The following is a 24,102-nucleotide window of genomic DNA, read 5'->3' on the forward strand; positions in this document are numbered from 1 at the left end:
CGAGCCTGACAGAAGTGATCCCTGAGCACAGAGCCAGGAGTAAGTCTTGAGTATCACCGCATCTGACCCCAAAACAAAACAAGAACTATCTTTCTTCATTGAAAAACACTTTTGATTAGCATTAAAAATGTTTTAAAATAGGGGCCGGAGCGATAGCACAGCAGGTAGGGCGTTTGCCTTGCACGCGGCCGACCCGGGTTCAATCCCCGGCATCCCATGTGGTCCCCCAAGCACTGCCAGGAGTGATTCCTGAGTGCAAAGCCAGGAGTAACCCCTGAGCATCGCTGGGTGTGACCCAAAAAGCAAAAAAAAAAAAAAAAAAAGTTTTAAAATATTAAAGCCTATCTAAATTAAGTAAAAAAAAGAACTGTATAGAAGATTTCAAATCTCCCTAACTAGCTGTGTACATTTAAACAAGTCAATTAAACTGTGAGTTTGTGTCATATATAATATGAGGATACTGCCATGGGCTTCATTATAAAACATACAACTCTCAAACATGACTAGTAGAATTTTTTATTATTACGTATTTGGTTATATTTTTTATTTCTACTGGACAGCATCATACTAAATACTGTAATAAAAGTAAAAAGAAACAAGTAAAATTCGTTTCGGTAATACATTTTATTTAACCCAATAGATCTAAAATAATCATTTTAACATATAATCAATATAAATATCATTAGATATTTTACATCTTTCTTTCGTACTAAGGTTTCTAAATAATACATTGCTTTACACTTAACAGTATATATTCATTTGTTTGCTACATTTCCATCAAAAATTCTTAAACTGTATTTATGTATCATTAAATTTACAATTGATAAAGTATATTCACATCCCCAAGTTGAATAAAATATACCAAAGGTTTTCTGATCATGCTACACTAAAACTTTTTTCCTTTAATACTTGCCTCACATGATCTGGACACATCTCAATGGCTACAAAACTTGTGGCTGTCATAATAAACAGTGCAGGTGTAATACATAAAATACAACTCAGAGATAGCTATTTTTACCCATAATTAAGTGAAAATAGCACTATGACTCATATATGCTGGTGAATGAATCCAGATAAAAAATATTATTAAGAGCATAGGTGCCAGAGAGATAATGTAGTAGGTAAGGTGTTGTCCTTGCATGCAGCCAATCCTGATTCTATCCCTGACACCCTATAATGTTCCCCAAACACTGTCAGGTGTAATCCCTGTGTACAGAGCCGGGAATAAGCTGTGAGCACTGCTGGGTGTGGCCCGTGCTCAAGCATGCACATGCACGCGTGCTCACGCACATACACACACACACACACACACACACACAATCCTGTTACGAACATATATCATAAAGGAAGATGCAATGGGTGGGGTATCAAATTACTGATATAGAGAACGCTATGATGTTTTCAAATACAAGAACAAGAGACTTGAAATTATGATTTCTATTACCATTCAGAAAACCTGTAAAACTTTTTCTTGGTACCCAAACTGCAGAATTTTCCTTGAGTAGCAACTTTCCACCTAAGAACCAGACGTTGTGGACTGGGAGAATGAACAGAGGTCAGAGGTACATGCATTATACGCATGGCACCAGTTTGATCCCCCACACTGCATGCCCCCCTCCCTGCCCCCCCACCCCGGCACCACGGGATGTGGCTCTGCTGGCCTCGGCACTACAAGGCCCAAGCAGGCCACATGCTCAAGCCTTTGGGTTCCCTAAGCACTTCGGGGAGCTGGGGGGGAGGGCGGGGGCACTCGTACCCCTGAAAAAAAGAGGAAATTAAATGTTTTATCAAATAATTAAAACTCCAGATTATTAAAAATGTTACCTAGATAGATCTTTTTACCGAAAAATGTTACAAGAATAAGCCTTAGTAAGATATGCATCTTTGTGGATGTCCCTGGGCTGTGTAAATCAGTTTCCACACTGTTAATAGTACTTGTCTCTGAGCTGAGGAATTAACATTCTCCCCTCCACTTCTATTGGACTATTTTTTAAAGTCTAACATAGATTACTACAATGCTACCCTAATGTTTTGATTCAAAACCAATTAACAAGATGTATTATGCTGTCATTCACTATATAGATAAGCATAAACCTAACTCGTCTGTCTTTTTTTATTTTTCTGGGAAACAGGGAGGGAAGGACCACCTGGAACATACTCAGGGTCTACTCCTGGCTCTGTGCTCAGAAATCATTCCTGGAGGTGCTTGGGGAGTATGTAGAGACAGAGTTCATGCAAACACCTTAGCCCCTGAAATATCTCTCTGGACCCTCAAATCAATCAATTGCAAGATTCAATTCCATTTTTTTAAGACTTAGGTATTAGACTCCTTTCATATAAGTTATTGAATTTAACAGGAGAGAAGCTGGTGCTCATCCTTCCAGATAAACTATAACAAAATATAGCAAAACATTAACAACAGTTATTCTTTTAATTTTTCGTGGTGCAAGGAATCAAAAGCAGGGCCTCACAAATGCCAGGGAAACGCTACAGCACTGAGTCACATCCCTGCCCCCAATAGTTATCTTTCAGTAAGAGTGGGAATAGAGATGGAACTCCTCCTATCTTGCACATTCTTTTAATTTTCTGTTCTTTCATTAAAAAGACAATGTAAGAATAAAACAATTTTATAATAAATAAAATTTAACAGCATTAATTATTAAAAACTCACAACATGACTTTCTCTGATTCAATCTCCTCTATTAAGCATAAGCAGGAAAGAAGAAACTACTTATCACACAGAGAATGTCTCAAAGCTCAGGCTATTTCAAATAACTTGTGCGTGAAGAGCTTCAGTCAAACCACACAACAGCTGTAGCGATCAAGTCATGAGTTCACCAGATAAAATGCTTTAACATTACTACCTGGTCTCCATCTAATTTCCTTTTTTTTTTTTTTTTGCTTTTTGGGTCATACCCGGCGATGCACAGGGGTCACTCCTGGCTCTGCACTCAAGAATTACCCCTGGCAGTGCTCAGGGGACCCTAAGGGATGCTGGGAATTGAACCTGGTTCGGCCGCATGCAAAGCAAACGCCCTACCCGCTGTGCTATCACTCCAGCCCCTCCATCTAATTTCTTTTACTCTTTTCTTTAGTGCTCAGGTCTTGCTCCTGGTTCTGCCCCCAGGGACCACTCCTAGTAGGGTGGGAAATTGCATGCCAAGTTGTGAAAGGAGTCCCGGCTGACAGCCTGCAAGGCAAGCACCCTGCCACTGTACTATTTCTTTGGTCCCTGTAGGTTTAATTTATTGATTTTTGTGGTGTTGAGAATAGAACCCAAAGTCTCACATATGCAAGGCATGTGCTCTATCACTGAGCTACATTAATTTCTTTAACTTAAAAACATGTTGTGCATTTTTACCATACAGAGGACCAAAGAGATAGTGTAGGGGTAAAACACTTGCCTTGCGTGCAGCTAACTCTGCTTCAATCCCCAGCACCACAATGCTCTAAGCACCACTGGGAAAGACTTAATTAACCCCATGCATTGCCAAGTGTCGTCTCCCAAAATAGAAAAACGCAAAATACCACGCACAGGAATGATAGCAGGAATGGTGTTTGCCTTGTACACGGCCACCCTGGGTTCAATCCCCAGCACCCAATTAGTTCCCCCGAGCCCTGTGAGGAGTGATCGCTGAGCAGAGAGCCAGGAGTAAGCCCTGAGCATCGCAGGGTATGACAAAAAAAAAAAAAAAGTAAATAAAATACCATGCACAAAGAAAATAAGAAAATATTTAACAAGAATGTCTTAATTACACCTTAAAGGTCAAACCCTTCGCAAGAACAATCACAATAAACAGTGGTTAACTGTGGTATATCTGTAAGCAAGCTATATGCCACCATCAAAATGTACTCTAATTCACAAAATAAGAGATTTGCAATAGAAAGAATTAATAGTAAGTTCATACCTTTCCAGGTCTGTAGATTTCTTTCTTTTAACTCAACTCAGTTTCACAAAAATGAGACTACAAGGCTATCAAAAGTACCTCCCTGAGAGGAAAAAATGGACAATCCTTGAGCTACCTCATTCAAACAAGAGTATTTTTCCTAAAGGTGACCTGAGCCCAGCCTACCTGTCCAAAGTGAGCAGGGTAGCCCAGCATGTGCATATATAGTAATTTTGCCACATTCCGACACCGGTATGTATTGTCTTCCTCTCTAAATGATGACCGGATCGCAGCACACTCTTTCTGGATCATTTCTCGTTCTTCGGCTTGGGTTCGGGCTGTCCGGATGGTCCGGATCAGCTCCCGCAATCTGATGGGGGCTGGCATCCTCTAGATAAGAAAAGACATCAAATTAATATGTTGATATTTCTGCTACCAAAATCATTAAACAACTTCCTACATAAATTTCTTTTAATTAAATCCAGCAATTTTTTTGGCAAAGCTGAATTCCAGAGAGAACACAAATAAAAATGTTAGTATTAAACAAAACAGAGCCAGAGAAATAAATAGTACAGAGGTTAAAACAACTGTCTTACACATGGCTGACCCCAATTAAAATCCCAGTACCGCATATAGTCCTCCAAGAACCTCCAGGAATGGTCCCTGGGCAGAGTACTGCCAGCTATGACTCAAAAAATAAAAAGTAAAATAACCAGTATGTGAGTATCACTAGTATCAAAACGTCTTAGGAAGAAACTCAATCCAAAGTTCTATTCAATCTTTAAAGAAGGTTAGGTGGATGTCTAATAGACTAATTAATAAATGTCTAATAAAACAATGTCTAATAAACCAATTTCAAAGGATAAGATTACTAGTATCATGTTTGCATATTTTAAAAGAAGAAAACTATGGAAGACCTAATTATAACAACCAAAACAATTACAAAAATAAAACAGAGTTCGGGGCTGGAGTGATAGCACAGCGGGTAGGGCATTTGCCTTGCACGCGGCCGACCCAGGTTCAAATCCCAGCATCCCATATGGTCCCCTGCGCACCGCCAGGGCTGATTCCTGAGTGCATGAGCCAGGAGTGACCTGTGTGCATTGCTAGGTGTGACCCAAAATAAGAAAAATAAATAAATAAAATAAAAATAAAACAGAGTTGGAAGATTTGTACTATCTAGCTTTAAGAATTCCATAGAAGAAGGGGCTGGAGAGTTAGCACAGTGGGTAAGATCAACCCAGGTTCGATTCCCAGCATTTGATCACCTAAATACCCCAGGTGTGATTCTGAGTGCAGAGCTAGGAATAACTCCTGGGCATTGCCAGGTGTAATCCAAAAATGAAGGGGAGGGGAGGAGGGAGGGGAGGGGGAGGGGAGGGGGAGGGGAGGGGGAGGGGAGGAAAGAAAGGAAAGAAAGAAAGAAAGAAAGAAAGAAAGAAAGAAAGAAAGAAAGAAAGAAAGAAAGAAAGAGGAAGAAGAAAGAAAGAAAGAAAGAAAGAAAGAAAGAAAGAAAGAAAGAAAGAAAGAAAGAAAGAAAGAAAGAAAGAAAGAAAGAAAGAGTAGGAACAAGCAGGCTTAGAATACATATATGCACTCAAACTGATTTAACAAAGGGGATAAGATTATTTCGAGGAGAAAGGACTGGTTATCAACAATGGAACTGGTGCAACTGGTTATCTTTACAATGGAAAAATTTAATCTTGGTCTATAACACACATAACAAAACAATTCTTGCTTGGGAATTTTAAGGCTGATGTTCAGCCATGGAGCACATGCTTTGTATATATGAGCCCCTGGGTTTGATCCCTGACACCAAAACCAAATAAAAAATGCACAAAAATTAATTTCAAACACATCATGGACTTGAACATCAAAGTGAAAAATTAAAAGCTTTCATAAGAAAACCCAGGAGGTGCTGAGGATAACTTAAGTGGTGGGCTACATGCCAAGCAGAGGCAAATTTTCTGTTTGTTTTGGGGCACCCCCAGTGATGCTCAGGGGTTACTCCTGGCACTGCACTCAGAAATTACTCATGACGGTGCTGAGGGGACCATATGGGATGCTGGGGATAGAAACCAGGTCGGCAGCATGCAAGACAAGTACCCTACCCACTGTATTATCTTTCTGGCCAGTATATATGTAAATTTTTTTCTTTTGCTTTTTGGGTCACACCCAGAGATGCACAGGGGTTACTCCTGGCTCATACACTCAGGAATTACTCCTGGCAGTGCTCGGGGGACATATGGGATGCTGGGAATCGAAGCCGGATCAACTGCGTGCAAGGCAAACACCCTACCGGCTATGCTATGCACCAGCCCCATATGAAAAATTTTAGAGTAAGCAAAATCAATACGCTACATAATCAACTAGTATAATAAGAAAAACAATGCTATTATAGATCTTAGCAACCAACAAATACAATACCAGTTTTGTCTGTTCAAAGTATAGTGCTTTTGCTTTTGGAAACAACCTTACTTAAGTAAGAACCCAAACTTAATGCATGGGAAACAAATAAAGTCTATGCAAATAATATCAATCAAAATCAAATTAAAAAATGTTTTTAAAAACTTAAAAAAGGGGGCTGGAGCGGTAGTCCAGCAGGGAGGGCATTTGCTTTGCACAAGGCCGAACCGGATTCTATCCCCGGCATCCCATATGGTCCCCTGAGCACCGCCAGGAGTAATTCCTGAGTGCATGAGCCAGGAGTAACCCCTGTGCAACGCCGGGTGTGACACACACAAAGAAAAAAAAAAACCACCTCAAAATCAATAAGAATACTGTTAGAAAATAATTTTCTCCTATGAAGACCTCAATGACTATACAAAGCAAAGAATAATGGGGAAGTTGTGGGGGTGTTCATTCTTAACACATAATCCAACAGGGGGGAAAAGTAAGAAAAACAAGGTAACTGAAAAATTCTCAGCCAACAATCACAACAGCATGGAAATATTGTTATGTCACTAGCTTTTATGGAGAAAATTGAAGCTCCAGGCTGTTATCTACCTTGGACAAGGTTACAGAATTAGTTACTAGCCTGACTCATGAATGTCTCGTGATTCCTCGACTTGGCACTCTTCCTTCAATGCTAGGGTGCTCTTGATTAGAGTCAAGGAGAGAAAAGGCGTCATGAGCTATGACAATTTACTACTACTTAATTTCTTTATATATCACAAGAAAATATCTTAAGAATCAAAAAAGGTTCATTAGCATAGGAAAGATTTTAATCTATTTCAGGAAACATTCTTCTTTTGAGACCTGGAGGTGCTCAGGGGTTATTACTCCTGGCTCTGTACTCAGGAATATAGTCAGGAAACAGAGGGGATTAAACCTGGGTGGGCCACATGCAAGGCAAGAGCCCTGCCTGCTGTACTATTGCTCCAGCCCCAAGAAACACTTCTTAAAATCAAAACTAGAAAGTGTCTAATTTCAGAAAGAACATGAACACAATGCACAGACTCCTGTCTCTCCCCCCAAATGCAACTAGACAAAATATAAGCCACAGTGACGTAGGGACTCTGAAAAGCAGTGACAATAATCAGACTAGAAAAGGAGAGCCAAATTGGAAGTTCCACTCAATTGGCAAAAGATTAATAATTAGCAAAAAAGGTTTTCCTCCAATATAGCCCAGCCTAGATTAATGGCAGCACCCAAACCCTAGAATTGTTCTCTTAGAGAGATGGAACTCTAATTTTTAAATAAATAAATAAGCCTCTCTTTCTGATCCAATAAGCAGGAAAAGAATGGTCAAAGATAATGGAAAATCTCTCTTTTTTTCTTCTCCACTCCTACACTACGGAATTATCCAAAGGCAGTAACAGTCCAGCAGTCACCTAAAAATTGTGGAAAGAAAACCTCCCTCTTTCCAAGAAAACACAACAATCCTAAGAGCATATTGTGCTTTAAAAGGATATATATGCAGCAAAAACTGACAAATAGAATATAGAAGATTCAAATGTCATCATCAACAAACTGGACTGAACCATCACAACAATAGAAAGATATGCCCTTGCCCTACAGACAGAAATTCCTGAAGACAGACGGAAGGATGATTTGGTGAGAGAGAAGGAGAGCAATAAATTTATGTGAGTGGAAATCATATATACTGTCTATGAATTAAATTAAAAATCAGTTTAAAAATAAAAACACTGCATATATCTGCAAGTTCTTGGAAATTAAACAATACACTAAATAAAACAAACACATTACTCATAATTTGTGATAAATACTAAAGACTTAGAGGGAAATGTCTGTCGTTAAATGACTTATGTCATAACAAAATACCTCAAATGATTCTACTTTAAGAAATTAGAAAAAGAGCAAGTAAATCCAAAAGTAGTAGGAAAAACAAATATGAAACAATAGAGAATTTTTTTTAAAGGAGCCAAGTCAAATAAGCCAAAAGCTGATTCTTTTTTTTTTTTCCTTTTTGGGTCACACCCAGCCATGCACAGGAGTTACTCCTGGCTTTGCACTCAGGAATTACTCCTCGCGGTGTTCAGGGGACCATATGAGATGCTGGGAATCGAACCCGGGTTGGCCACATGCAAGGCAAACGCCCTACCCGCTGTGCTATTGCTCCAGCCCCCAAAAGCTGATTCTTTATATATATAAAAAAAAACCCTAATAAAATCAATAAACCTCTCACCAAATTATAAATAACATATTTTACAATATCAAGAATAAAGGAGGGGGGCTGGAGCAGTAGCACAGCAGGTAGGGCATTTGCCTTGCACATGGCCGACCCAGGTTCGATTCCCAGCATCCCATATGGTCCCCCAAGCACCTGTGCATCGACGATGTGACCCAAAAAGGGAAAAAAAAACAGGAGGAAATATTACCACAAATGTTCAATCTAAAACTAAGTAATAGTGAGGACTGGAGAGTTAATACAGTGGGTAGAGCGAACTAACCTTGCATGCGGCTGACTCAGGTTCATTCCCAGCCTCCCATGGTACCCTAAGTACCAGCAGAAATAATTCCTGAGGGAAGAACCAGAGTAACCCCTAAACATCACCAGGTGTGGCCCAAAAAACGAAATAAGAAAATAAAGTTAGGTAATACTAAAAATAATTCAATGCATAGCACAACCAACATCAAATACAAAAAAAAAAAAAAAAAAAGTAAATGAATCTCCAAGGCTAGAAAGAGAGTACAGGAAGTAAAGCACTTGCCTTGCAAACAGCCAAGGTGTTGATCCCTGGCATGGCATATGGTCCCCCAAGAACTGCCAGAGGTCACTCTTGAGCAAAGAGACAGAGCCAGTACAGTCCCTGAAGCACTGCCAGGTGTGGCATTAAAAAAAAAGGAACCTCAGCTTAAATCTCACACTTTATACAACAAACATTAACTCACAATGGATCATAGAACTGAACATAAAACATAAAGTTTCAAAAAAAAAACTTGAAATAGGAAAAAACATTCATGACCTGGAATTAGCCAAAATCTGGAAAAAATCTTATGTCCAAGAACAGATAACCAGAGAAAGAAACTATGGGGGAGGAAAAATAACGATGGTACATATGGTACATAGACACAATAAAATACTACTCGATCATAAGGAAAGATGAAATCATGCCATTTGCTGCAATGAGGATGGACCTGTAGAGTATTGTGCTGAGTGTGTTGGTCAGGAGAGTCAGATACAGAATGATTTCTCTCATATGTGGAAAAGAATTGGAGCGGATCAGGATGGAGGGGACACTGGGACAATGGTGGAGGGAAGTGGACAGAAATTCTGCGGGAGTGTGGTGAGGGACGGTGAGATGCATGAAACCCTATCATAAATAATATTGTAAACCACAGCACCTAAAAAAAAAAAACCTATGGTTTTTAGGCCAAATGCAGCTATAAATAATCAGGGCTGACTTCTGGCAGGGTCAGAGGGCCATATGGGTGTTGGGGACAGAACTCAGATGGGCTGAGTGCAAGGCAAGCGCCCTCAATATCCAGGGCACTACAAAATAATAATCATAACGATGACAACCGTATGAAAGAGAAAATTTAATCTGTGAAATAATCAATTTATAAAAATCTGTAAAATTTGAGGGGGGGAGGCTAGGGATGTAATTCAAGCATGTGAAACCCTGAGTTGAATCCCTGCTACCACATAACCCTCACCTAAATTCTGCCAGGTGAAAAACCCTATAGGTCTACCAGGTGTGGGCCCCATATTAAAAGAACAACTTCAGGGGCTGGAGGAATAACACAGTGGGTACGGCATTTGCTGATCCTGGTTCGATTCCCAGCATCCCATATGGTCCTCTGAGCACCGCCAGGAGTGATTCCTAAGTGCAAAGTCAGAAGTAACCCCTGAGCATCGCCGGGTGTGACCAAAAAAGCAAAATAAACTAAAAAAAAAAGTAGTATTTATTAGTACAAAAATGAAAAGGAAGAGGCTAGAGAAATAATACAGGCATCACGGCACTTGTCTTGCACCAAGTGACCCAGTTTGATACCTGACACCTAACGATTCCCCCAGCACTGCTGAGAACAAACTACCCTCCAACAAAGAACTCTTTTTCTTTTTTGGGTCACACCCAGGGATGCACAGGGGTTACTCCTGGCTCTGCACTCAGGAATTACTCCTGGCGGTACTTGGGGGACCGTATAGGATGCTGGGTTTGAACCGGGGTTGGCCACATGCTAGGCAAACGCCCTGCCTGCTGTGCTATCGCCCCAGCCCCCACAAATTGTTTTAAAAGAGCATAGAAAAAAATTTTAAATGACTCACTAAAATGTATTTGGGAAATGTGACTTAGGAAAATGCATTTCTAGTTTATGAAGGTTCTTTGATAATATGAACTTAAAGGAAAGAGAACTGAATATAAAATTCTCTTATATTCTCAAAAGAATAAATAAAATTCTCAAAAGAATAACATGAATATAAAGGAAAGAGAATTCAGTTTTGAGATTTTTTTCTATCAAAAATGGTAAGACAATAGTATAAAAGGTAAGGCAGTATAAGGGACAGTGAGATGCATGAAACCCTAGCTCATCCCTTATATCTGCCTTGCATGAAACAGACCCCAATCCCATCCCAGCGTTGTACATGGTCTCCTCAGCACTGCAAGGGATCACTCCAGAGCACAGAATCAGGAATTCCTCCTGAGCACTGCTGGGTGTAGCCCAAAAACACACACACACACACAAACATACACAACACACGACACACAATAAACAAGGAGATTCTGAAGTTTACACTAGATTATATACCCAGAGTAATCATAACTACTCGAAAAATTTCTAAGCACCAAGATAAGAGATAATGACCACATATTTTCTCCTAAAATTAATCACCATAAAGGGAAAAGGTTATTCTCTAAAATCTCCACAAATTTCTTTAGGGGATAAAGATTTTCCTTATTACAGTAAAAGCAACACTAAGGCCATGATTACCTTTTTCTCTTTGAAATGCCTGCTTTTTCCACTTAAACATAAAACTCCCTTGTTGGTTTATCACTCTATTTCCCTTGCCTGAAAGAGCAGGAACTTGATTACTACGGTATTTATTGAAATCTAAATGCTAAAACAGTCTTCTCTAAAGAAATGTAATGCCACAGTGAGTACAGAAAGTGAGCCATCTGCCCTGCATGTGGCTGTGGCCAGGTCCCCAACACCTTATATGGTCCCCATGATCACCACGAGGTGAGCAGGACGGGAGGGGAGTAGTGAGAAATATACTTGCTCTTTCCAAAGAAAAGAGAATGTTTATAGATTGCTCACACATAGCTATGATAAGGGATTCAACCCAGTCTTCTATTTAGTGGTTTTCATCGCAGATCCAGTGCTGATATACAAACATACAAGGGCTGACTTTTCCATTAACTTTCTTTGTTCTTCTGAACTCACACTATCAGACCATGAACTCTGAGCTATTAACACCAAAAATCCAAAAATAAATCCTAAATTAAAAGCAAAGGATCCAGAAGAGGATCCAAAGAGACAGGGGTTAAAGAGCTTGCCTTGCACAAGGCTGATCCTGGTTAGAATCCCTGACAACATATATATGGTCCCTAATCAGGCACTGTCAGGGGTTACTGAGCCCTGGAATAAAGCCAGGAATAACCCTGGAGCACTTCCTGGTGTGGTCCAATCCTCCTCCTCCTCCTCCTCTACAAAGAAAATAAAATGTTCTGGTTTTTGTCTGTTTCAGGGCCACACAACGCGGTGCTCAGTGGCTACTCCCTGTGCTAGACTGGGGACCATGTGGTGCCCAGGTCTCCCTGGCCTCCAAAATTCAAAGCACAGGCCCTCTGAGCTCTCCCCAGCCCAAAATTAACTCCTTTTCTAGACAACACAAAAACTATAATGTTTTTCTCACTAAATACAAAGGCTCAGGAAGTTAAGGGTTCAACTAACTCTGACACTTACGACTATGTAATATCCAGTCACAGATTTTTAAGTATGACTACAATATTTAAGGGCTCTAAGTCAACATTAGGCAAAATCCTCCAAAAGAAGTTACTGTGCCAGGCTGCAGTATAGCAGGTAGATAGTATGCAGCTGATCAGGATTCAAATTCCAGCATCCCATACGGTACCCCAGTCTGCCAGGAGTGATTCCTGAGCACAGAGCCAGGAATAACCGCCTTAGCACCACTGGGTGTGGCCCAGAAACAAAACAAAGAATTTACTGCACTTTTCCCCTAGCATTCTTTATAGCCTGTTGCCAATTTCCATACTTAAACTTGCACACCAAATCCTTTTATCAGATGTCAATTTAATGTTTATCTGAGTTGCTTTAATGCACTTAAAACTTGCAAAACGTGGAAACAGTGAAATTAAAAATCAGTTTATGCTTCAAACTTTATTTCCTAATATCCTCACAGGTACCAACTGCCATTAATCTGATTTACTGGGGGTTTTCACTATCCATGAGTTTCTGTGGGTTTCCTTTTTTAAGTAGGAGAAAGAAGAGGAAGAGGTGACAGTGTATATCTATTTCCCCTGTCTGAAGAAATGTATTCACAGAAGGGAGGTATTTTAAAAGAGGGGCAGGGGGAAAAGAACAGTATTAACACTTCACTATTTAAACAAGAGATTAAAACTGGGGTAAGAATTTTAGTAGCTGAAAAGGCAGATACCACTATAGGGACACGGGCAGTTTTTTCTTTGTTTTTTTTGTTTTTCTGGTGTGTGTGTTGGGGGGGGGGGCGGTTGGCACATCGCTGGCAGTGCTCAGGACTTACTCCTGACTCTGAACTCAAGAATAATTTCTGGGGCTGGAGCGATAGCACATAGAGCGATAGACCCCCCCCCAAAAAAAAAAAAATTTCTGATGTTGCTCGGGAGACCATATGGGATATCAGGGATGGAACCCGAGTTGGCCATGCGCAAGGCAAATGTCCTACCTGCTGTACTATTACTTTGGCCCCAAGAGACAATTCATTCATCAGGTTTCACCATGGCCTAGAAGAAACACTCAAGACATCCCAACTTCATATGCTCTTGATGCAAGCTCAGAGTGCAATTCTCATACAACTTTCTGATTGACGAAAACTCATCAGAATGGACAGACAGGTCAAGTACCTTGCCTCCCGTTTACCTCCACACAAGAAAAAAAAGTAGAAAACAGTATAAAAGCATAACCTCTTGTGAATAACACATTTGTTCTCACTTATACATAAGAGTTTGATGTGGCTGCATCATCCCTGGAACTACTAAAACTAATTTCAAAACTAAAGAACTAGGCTGTATAAAGCGTGATACAGCCAGTTATCACCATGCCCTCTCCGGCCAATCAACTGAGACGTGCTTAGCACTTTCTCCCCTAAAACATAGGTATCTTCTTTAAAAGGCTATTAGAGGGGCTGGAGCAATAGCACAGCGGGTAGGGCGCTTGCCTTGCACACGGCCAACCCAGGCTGACCCAGGTTCAATTCCCAGCTTCCCATATGGTCCCCTGAGCACCGCCAGGAGTAATTCCTGAGTGCAGAGCCAGGAGTAACCCCTGTGCAGAGCCAGGTGTGACCCAAAAAGAAAAAAAAAAAAAAAAAAAAAAAAAAGGCTGTTAGAGTGGGAGCGGGGATGGTGCCCAGTGATAACTCAGTGATTAAAGCACATGCCCTGCACGTGTGAGGCTAGGAGTTTGCACCCCAGCTGCAACCCTCGTGCACCAGACAAAATCCCAGCAACTCTGGGATCTCTGGCACCACAACAAAATGTGCCATCTCCAGCACACTCCAATGTGTGCAAGAAACACAACTGAAGAGGGTCAGAGTGATAGTACAGCAGGTAGGGCATTTGCATTGCATGCAGCCGACCCGGGTTCTATCCCCAGCATCCCATGTGGTCCCCTGAGCACTGCCAGGAGTAATTCCCGAGTGCACAGCCAGGAGTAACCCCTGTGCATTGTGGGGTGTGACCCAAGAAGAAGAAAAGAAACAAATACCACTGAAGAGCACAACCCCTAAAATGCACAAGTGCACTTACTATAACTGAAGTTATGTGATAAGTGGCAAGCATCATGGACATGTGCAAGCACCACAACAAGATGACCAACCCCCAGAGGACACAACCAAGCACCACAATTAATTGTGTCCAAGCACCAGTTATCACATCAACGAAGGGGGGCGGGGGGCAGGAGAAAGGATGCCACAAGAATATTCCTTTATGTCTAACTATCCATAGACAAAAGTGACCAAATATGAGGTTTAAAAACCAGATAAATGTATATAAATGCAATGTGCCTACTGAACAATTCAAGTGTATTAAGTTGAACAAAAAGCAACAAAGACCAAATAAATATTGATAAACATCTAATTTGACACTAATAAAATGAAAAGCAATTTTGCACTCTTCCAATTTTAGTATTATTAGCTAAAGCATTCAGAGGCATCACAATAAACTACCACAAAATTCTTAAAACAGAATTTGAGGTATGTAAGGGCCCACCCACAATGGTCCTAGGTGGCGAGGGGCAAGGCACAGCACTGGGCAGTCCAGTGGCTCTGAGGTGCCTGCAACAGGATCAGACTCAGGGCCACATACATGCCAGGCATGTGCTCTACCACCTGAGCTACCTCCCCAGTTCGGGGGTGGTGTGGAGTGGGAGGAATCTTAGTTTGTTGTTGTATTTGGGGGTGGGGGGAGAAGGCTGGGGACCTCCCAAGCAGTGCTCAGGAGGCCCAGGGATCCCACTGGTGATTCTCAACTAACCGACAGTAGCTCAATGAGAGGGCCCAAAGAGACAATGCTGCTTGGCTCCTAGGCCAGGGGTGCCCAGGCCACCCACCAGTACAAAAGGCCTCCAGGGTCATACCCAGCAGTATCCAAACCTCTATGACTGCATCTGGATATGCTCAGGAGACCATGTGGTACCAGTTCAAAACCAGGCTGGATGCATGTTAGGCATGAACTCTAACTGCTGAACTATCTACCTTTCAGACTCCAAAATCCCTCCAAAAAAGTTTCTTTTATTTGAGGGGTTTTGGTTGGGGGCGGGGGAGGAGCCAAGGGTCACACCTGGCAATGCTCAGGACTTACTCCTAGCTTTGCACCCAGGGATCACTCCTGACAGTGTTCAGGGGGCTATATGGGGTGCTGAGGATTGAACCCAAGTCAACTGTGTGCAAGGTAAGTGCCCTGCCTGCTGTACTATCTCTCAGGCCTCTCAAAATCTTACTATAACAATAACAACAAAGGGAAGCAGACCAGGAGGGTGTGGTTAAGTGATTTAATACAGGGGTCCAGGGTCCTTGGTGCCTCTTAATAGCCTAAGTGTGGTCCCGACACCTCTACTGTGTGAGCCTGGGAGCTCTGCTATCTGGGACCCCAGACGCCTCCTGTGATCTCCAACTGTGTCATAATTAAAGGATGTTCACTCACCACAGCCAGGCAAGTGCACCTCTGGTAAAGACGTGTGTGAATACCACACCAACCACTGGTGAACACAAGCAGAATGTGCAGATTTTACAGGTGTAAAATCCCAGGCAAGCAGGTGTGCAAGCAGCCAGTCAAGTGCACAAGCACCAGTCAAGTATCTAAGCACTAAAACCAGACGTACGACACCTGGTGCACACCACAACCAGGCATAAGTGTGACCCAGCACATCCAACAACATCGACAAGGAAGTGACAAGCCATGAAGAGAAGAGATGATCTGATGGAAGGAGAAAGGGACAAAATTTTCTCTTATCATATCCTTCGTGAAGCCAAGTTTTGTTAATGATGAATACCAAGAAAGGGAGTCCTTAGAAAAGTAAAGATTCATTTTTAACTCATTTCTACCATTAGACAGGGACTGGGAAAATTTCACTTCAGTAGTGTCAAAAACTATAAAATAGGGGCCAGAGCAATAGTATAGCAGTAGGGTGTTTGCCTTGCATGCAGCTGACCAAGGTTCAATCCCAGGCATTGCATATGGTCCCCTGAGCACAGAGGAGTGATTCCTGAGTTCAGAGCCAGGAGTAATCACTGAACATTGTCAGGTGTGACCCAAAAGAAAAAATATACATATAGTATATACATATATAAAAAATAGGGACCAGGGAAAGAGCTCAAAGTGGAGGAGCACATGTCCCACATATGTAAGAACCCCAGTTTGATCCCCAGTACCACAGTGCTCTCTGAGTTCTGCCAGAGAGGCTCCTGAAAATGCCCCAGGCCTGCCAGGCTCTAGCACCCTCACCTCCAGAGTGGCCCCAGAGCAACACTGTTCTGGAAACCTACCGACCACAGCCAACCAAAAGCAATACCTACGTAGGGCCAGAGCAATAGCACAGTAGTAATTCCTGAGCACTCCCAGGAATGACTCCTGAGTGCAGAGCCAGAAGTAAGCCTTGAGCACCGCCAGGTGTTGCTCACAAAGAAAAAGAAAAGAAACTAGAGGAAAATAAAGTTACATTCATAGAACTTTTATTAAGGACCTAAAACTAGAACAACACTGATAAATGTAAGTTACCATAGTATGGAAAAAGTCAGGCAACCCAAAATTAATATACGAATGTAGTGCAAGTTCAAGCAGTAGGCTCTTTAGAGGTTTTCTGAACTCAACAGAATTATTTTCAATCAATAAAGATAAAAGAATAAATGCTTTGGACTGGGGACAGGGCTCACTTAGTAGAGTCCATGCCTGACAAGTACAAAGTCCTGGGCTCAATCCCCGGCACCAAAATACACAAAATATACATGATGATAATAGCAGTGTTTAAAGTAGACAAAAATTTATATAACTTTTCTTAGAAGCTTTTCTTCATAGAAGTTACTTTACTATAAAGTTGTACTTAAAATAAGAGAAAAACAGGGCTGGAACAATAGCACGGCAGGTAGGGCATTTGCCTGGCATGCGGCCGACCTGGGTTCGATTCCCAGCATCCCATATAGTCCCCTGAGCACTGCCAGGAGTAGTTCCTGAGTGCAAAACCAGGAGTAACCCCTATGCATTGCCAGGTGTGACCCAAAAAGCAAAAAAAAAAAAAAAAAAAAAGAGAGAGAGAGAAAAACAATACCCAGAAATAGAATAAAAACATATTTGGGAAGTTTTGAGATAAGAGAAAGGATGATTTTATTTAACTCCCGCATGGCTAACTTACCATACAAAGAAAATTTAAGACCTCCCTACTTCACAAGATTGGAAGGTTAACTCCAGATAAATACCTCTGTGCATTTATCTGAATGAATAAGCTATAAGATGCTCCTACAAGATTAAAAAAAAAAACTTATAATGGGGCTGGAGTGATAGTACATGATCCCCGGTATTCCATATGGTCCCCAAATCAGTGCCAGGAGTAATTCCTGAGTGCAGGAATTATTATTATTGTCATTAGATAGTGAACGACAACCTATTTAAAGAGTAACTGGCAACAATAACATTTATAATATTTATAATATATTTCCTTTAACCTAGAAACTCTACCTTATAAACATTAATCTGTAGAAATAAAAGCATCAGGAGCAAACAAGGTAATGTCTACAAAGACATTTACTGTATCACTTTGTAGTGGCAAAACATGGAAACAATGTTCAAAAATGGTATGGTACATCCACACTAGGAGACACAATAGGAATACTTATAACAAGATAAAATTACAATTATATGTATCTTCTTTTTGTAAAAACAAATTTCCATAAATGCACATTTATGTTAGCATGTAGTATTTGACCAAGCATGGAGAGAAATAATGAAATATACACAATAATCTAGTAAAATGATTGTACTAATGAAAGGGTTGGTGAAAACAAACTGCTTTATTAAAAAATGTCTTACTTAGGGGCTGGAGCAAGAGTACAGCAGGCAGGGCACTTGCCTTACATATGACTGATCTGGGATTACTCTCCAGCATCCCTCATGATCCCCTGTGCACCACCAGAAGTTATCCCTAAGTGCAGAGCCAGGAGTAAGCTGAGTACCACTGAGGTGGCCAAAAATAATTTTTTAAATGTTTATTACAATGGACACCTATTTTTATTTTTATTATTACTTTGTAAATAAAAAGTTAACACAAAAAATCCCTCGGCATTACAAAAGTGTCATTCAAAATCAAAGTGGAGAGTCAATAGCAAATCATGGAATTATTAATAAATTTTCATTTGGAGGAAAAAGATTGAAGCATTTAACTTCTACTGATCTCCTCAGCTGGAGCAATAGCCCAGTGGGCAGTTATTTGCCTTGCATGCAGCCAACCCTGGTTCGATTCCTCCGCCCCTCTCGGAGAGCCTGGTAAGCTACCGAGAGTATTTCGCCCATCTGGCAGAGCCTGGCAAGCCACCTGTGGCATATTCGATATGCCAAAAACAGTAACAACAAGTCTCACAATGGAGACGTTACTGGTGCCTTCTTGAGCAAATCGATGAGCAACAGGATAACAGTGATACAGATGTCCTCAGCATAATAAATTACATAATAAGTATTCAAAAGAAAAAAGATAGCAAGAATAAATTCCTTTACTGTCACTTGAAATTTCTGCATAACAAACCTGGGAGAAAGTTCAAAAGCCAAGTGCCAGCTTTGAGTGCCAGAGGCCATGTCAGATGTCTGATATCCCTGTAGTTCCCTAACCACCTCTAGTTGCAACCCCAAACACCAGGCAAGGAGAGGTCCCCAAGTACCACAAATGTCCCAAAATAGAGGAATGGAGGAGAAATGAATCACAAGAAAAGAATGTCAGTTTCAGGGGTTATAGCCATAGTGGTGCTGAATGCATGCCTTGTGTGCAGGAGACCTAGGCCTAGGTTCAATCCCCAGCACTGCATGGTCCCTGAGCATCACTAGAAATAACCACCAAAGACTAAGACATGAATACCCCCCAAGAACCCCCAAGTGTGGACCCCAAAGAGAATTCCAATCTCAGATTTAAATGCCTAAACAGTATTTTCAGGATTGCAAATGTGGTTCAGTGGTACAGCACTTGCCGTCCGATTGTGAGGCCCTGCACTCAATCGCTAGCAAACAAGAAAAATTAAATAATGTTCACACACATGGACAAAATGTGTTGCATGTTTTCCCTAGAGACCACACATAACAGTGCAGGAGTAAGGAAGCTGCTTGCTCACTTCGATGCTCAGCCCTCATGGTTCAAGTTTAATTGCTCAGAGGTCACTAGAGCGACTCCAGAGGTGCTGGGTGTGGGTGAAATACTGAGGGTAAAACTCAGAATGCTCACACATGCCAGCCATGTGCTCTAACACTTGAGCTATCTTCTTGGCCCTACATATGCTTTCGAAACCCAAATTCTAAACCTCAATGTTATCAACACTATCAATCAGATGAGTTGCAGTAGACTCCCACAATCCAGGACTCTGGATTTTTTTTTTTTAAGTAAATTGTGCTTTTTTTAATTGTGCTTTTTTTTTTAAGTAAATAGATTTTATTCAGAAGTTTCTGAGGGAGGGAGGGAGGGATAAGTGGGAGAGAGAACAGTAAGAATAACGCACTCAAAGGAGAACGCAGGCTTCTCCAAGGGTGGAGGAAGCCCCTACACATAACCAGCTTTAGACACAAAAGTATGAAAGCATGAAAGTATACATCTCAAGAGGAGAGATGCGGGTGACACATGTGCTCAGCCACGCGGGTGCAAGCATACACATGCATGGGCCCAGGCAGCATATGCTCCAGGACTCTGCTTTTGACTTGAGCACATTTTCAATTACCATGCCTGAATACATAAACACTTTTTCCATATTACTTTCATTCCTATAACCTTCATTCTGCAGTTATTTTATGCCAGGCACCATACTATGTATGTCAGAGATGTCCTCCAAGAGCTCCAGGAAGAGACAATTTAACATGTACTAAAAAGGTGTCACACCTCCATATGCCTGAAGGAAAAGGGAAAGAGGAATAGGTTCACAAACTGGAAGGGTCAAAGACAAGCATTCCAGGTAAGGACAGAGCAAGTACCTTGAAACTGAAAGAACAGTGTATTCAAAGAACAGTGAAAAGCTAAGTATGTGTAAGTCAAAATAATACAACCAAAGGCTGTTAAAATATAATTCTGGGGCCAGAGAGGTATTACTTGCCTTGCACACCAATCCCTGACATCCCACATGGTTCCCTGATCACCACCAAGAGTGATTCCTGACAGCAGAGCCAGGAGTAAGCCCTGAGCATAGTTAGGTGTGCCCCCCCCCCAAAAAAAATAAGGAAAAGAAAAAATATATATACACATACACGTCATTATAAGGGCCAGAGAGACAATACAGCAGGTAGGGAGTCTGACTTGAACACAGCCAACCTGGGTTCAATCCCCACCATCCCATGATCCCCCAAGCACCATCAGAAGTGATCTCTGAGCATAGTCAGGAGTAAGCCCCGAGTACCTGAGTGTGCCCCCTCAAAAAGATATATATATATAGTTGTAAGCTATTTCCTCATTCTACTTTAATAAGTAATCAATATCACTTATTAATTTCTAATAATATAAAGGTTTTTCAATTTTGTGTTTGTTTTTGGACTACTCCCAGCTCTGTGTAAAAGAGTCACTCCTGGCAATGCCTGGGGGACCTTGAGGTGTCAGGGACTGAACCTGAGCCTCCCTCATGGAAGCATGCATGCCAGCCCACTGACAATAGTGTGTGTGCACTTGAGAACCAAAGTGCAAGCATAATATGCGATGCTGGGAATCAAACCCGGGTCAGCCGCGTGCAAGGCAAACGCCTTACCGCTGCGCTATCGCTCCAGCCCCAACAAACAATTTCTAAGTAAGGTAGTTTACTAAACCGAGGAAGCCATGCTGAAGAGTGCAGGCACAGGTGTTCTCTAGATCAGGGCTTCTTAAACTTACTCTGTGGACCAGGGAGATGCTTAAAGGGCTGCTGCTAGTGCTTTGCATATAGAAAGATCAGAACTGATCCCTAGCACTGTCTGGTCCTCCCAAGACCTTAGACTTGACCCCTTTTCGTCCGAGAAATTACTATATACAAGCCCAAGTACTTAAGTATATAAAATAGGTATACAAATTTTTTAAATTACAATAAATCATAAAATGTTTATTTTAAACCAAGTTTAAGGTTCCATGACTCCAAGCAAGGGAGACAGTTCAACAGGCAGCGTGCATGCTTTGCATACTGAAGGCAGGGGTTTGGTCCCCAGCACCGCTTGGCCCCCACCAGGAGCAGACCCCCTTCCCCAATCAGTTCTGCCAGGTGTGGCTCAAAAACAAAACAAGGCACGTTACCCACTATGGGGACTGCCACCCATCATCTAAGCAGCAAGGCTCAGATGGGCCTTTACCAAAGTGGGCAACACAGCCCTCACCTTGCCACCACCAGGTCTTGGACCGATCCAGGGCAGCTGGAGCTTGAGGGGCAATTGGGGGATGCTTTCTGCCTGTTCACTCAGAGAAGGTATGTATCCAGAGGGGGCACCAAGTTTTCTTGTTTGTTTGCTTTTTCCTGAAAAGAGGACAGTAACCTAATAAACTCTGGAAACCTCTGGTCTACAGAGTAAGCTCAAAATATAGAGTTTTAAAGAAAATACAGAGTCTATGCCTTCACTGGTTGATAGAAACCTTTTTTCTTTTTAATCTCATACACTGGGGCTAGAGAGAGGGTCAAAGGGCAGAAGCTCATACTTTACATGCAGAAGCTCTAGGCTCAATCCCCTGCATGTCATGGTCTTTTGAGTATTTCAGACTCTGGAGTACCACACCTGGAGTAGCGTCCAACCAATACTAGGCTCTTTCTTCTTAAATCAGATTTACTTCCATAAGCCTACCAAAAACCTAGTATCATCAAAGGTTCGATTAACTCTTAACAATTAAACTAATAGTGTGCCTAATTATATTCAGTCTCCCATTCATCTCTAATATTTTCAACATATTTTTAAGAGCATCATTTTCAAAAACTTCAATATGGGGTAAGAGGACCAAATCTTTGAGCAGATTTTTAAAACTAATTTCCTGGGACAGAGCAATAGTACATTAAGTATGGCACTTGCCTTGCACAGCAGACCAGGGTTTGATCCCTGACACCCCATCTGGTGCTCCAAATCTGTCAGGAGTACTAAGCAGAGTCAGGTGTGATCCAAAAACAAAAATTAACTTTCTTAACCTTGAAATTAATGGAACACCTTTAACTCAGCTGTACAAGTATGTGATCATTTACAAAATTTAGATATCATAATCAAAAAGTATACCATGTCTATTCTTTGAATCTTGATTTTAACCTAAAAGTTTAAAATTAGAGGGATGCAAATGTTTTTACAATCTAAAGACCTAAATTCAGGTATTTCTAATAGTTGCTCTGCCAAGAATCCAAACCATTACCTCAAAACCAGACAGACTGAAAAACAAGGACTTTCATACAAGCAAGCTATAGTTAACAAAACAACTTCATATCAGACTGCACTATGACAGTTTCACTGTAATAAGAGAAGGAGGTAAAAATTAAGTACTAGTCTTTAATATGTCTTCAGTTTTTTTACAATGTACAAAGGTCACATATATTTTTCCCATCTTTAAAAAAACTAATGATTTCCCTCCCAGACTTTTTGCTGATCTTTGTAACATTAATTTTCTCTTTCCAATGTTGTAAGCTTTTTTTTTTTTAACAAGGTTAACAATTAAACAAACAAACAAAAAAAACCCTTGTAAAGAAGCTACCAGGGGGCTGGAGTGATAGTACAGTAGGTAGGGTGTTTGCCTTGCACGCGGCCAACCTAGGGTCGATTCCCAGGATCCCATATGGTTCCCCAAGCACCGCCAGGAGTAATTCCTGAATGCAAGAGCCAGGAGCAATCCCTGTGCACTGGGTGTGACCCAAAAAGCAAAAAAAAAAAAAAAAAAAAGGAAGCTAGCAGTAAGGTGTTTGCCTTGCATGGGGCCAATCCAGGTTCAATCCCTGGTATCCCATATGGTCTCTCAAGCACCCCTGGGAGTAATTCCTGAGTGCAGAGCCAGGAACAACCCGAGCATGGCCAATGTGACCAAAAAACAAACAAAAAAAAAAAACTAACTAAACTGTCATTTCCAGTTTCAATTATATTATCCTAAACCATACTTTTTCTTTTTTTTTTCAAAGTTTTAGTTAATACTGACCCAGTAAGTATGACAAGGATGGGTATTTTTGTTTTATCTTGCACTTCTATTGAGGAATCATTTCAGGATTCCTCAAACTTTGACAAGAGATTTTTCTTCTAATAACCAGAACCCATACTAAATTAAATGTTTTGTTACTCCTGTGGGGGGAAGGGGGGAGGGGGAGCTTGACACAACAACTTTATTCATTCATTATTATTCTCCCCCTTCTCTTTTCCTTGTTGTTGCCATGTCCGAGATCACACACCAATGTGGTACAGTAGATCTTCACAGCAGCACTAGGAACGTCTGACCAACATGGGCAGAGCCAGGGAGTAACTCAAGGTCCATGCATGTAACACAGGCAATCTAAACTGAGCAATATCCCTGGGCCCAAGAAAAAAACTTACACATTATCCCTAAGGTAGAAATGACTGTGTTTATTGAAGTAAGATTTTTCACATGGGAAAAAGAAAGGCTGGGCCAGAGAGCTGGCTCCCACTGCTGAATGCATGTTTTGCACACAGGAGGCCCAAGTTAGAGCCCCAGCAACTGCACCACCAGTCCCCAGAGAATCACCTGGGGCAGTGGGCAAATGTAAAAGCCCTAGTATTTTTAGACTAAGATATAATTTTCAAAATATATAGCCATGAAATATAATGGCTTGGGCTAATCTAAAAGTTCTCTTAATTGTGTACTTGCTTGCGACTTATTATCCAGCATGAAAGAATCAGTAAAAGTAAACACAGGGTCAAATAAG

The 24,102-nt window shown here is 41.2% G+C and overlaps 1 protein-coding gene across 1 annotated transcript in view; it reads right to left on the reverse strand.

The window, feature by feature from the left end:
- The window catches only part of AP1G1 (adaptor related protein complex 1 subunit gamma 1), a 77,522-nt gene that overhangs the window by 50,120 nt on the left and 3,300 nt on the right, over nt 1-24,102 (reverse strand). The window contains exon 2 of the mRNA XM_004600547.3: nt 4,074-4,277. Within this exon, the coding sequence (XP_004600604.1) occupies nt 4,074-4,274 (201 nt within the window). The 5' untranslated portion in view covers nt 4,275-4,277. The remainder of the gene's footprint in view (nt 1-4,073; nt 4,278-24,102) is intronic.

Source organism: Sorex araneus, chromosome 8 (assembly GCF_027595985.1).
Source record: "Sorex araneus isolate mSorAra2 chromosome 8, mSorAra2.pri, whole genome shotgun sequence".
Classification (NCBI taxonomy): Eukaryota; Metazoa; Chordata; class Mammalia; order Eulipotyphla; family Soricidae; genus Sorex; species Sorex araneus.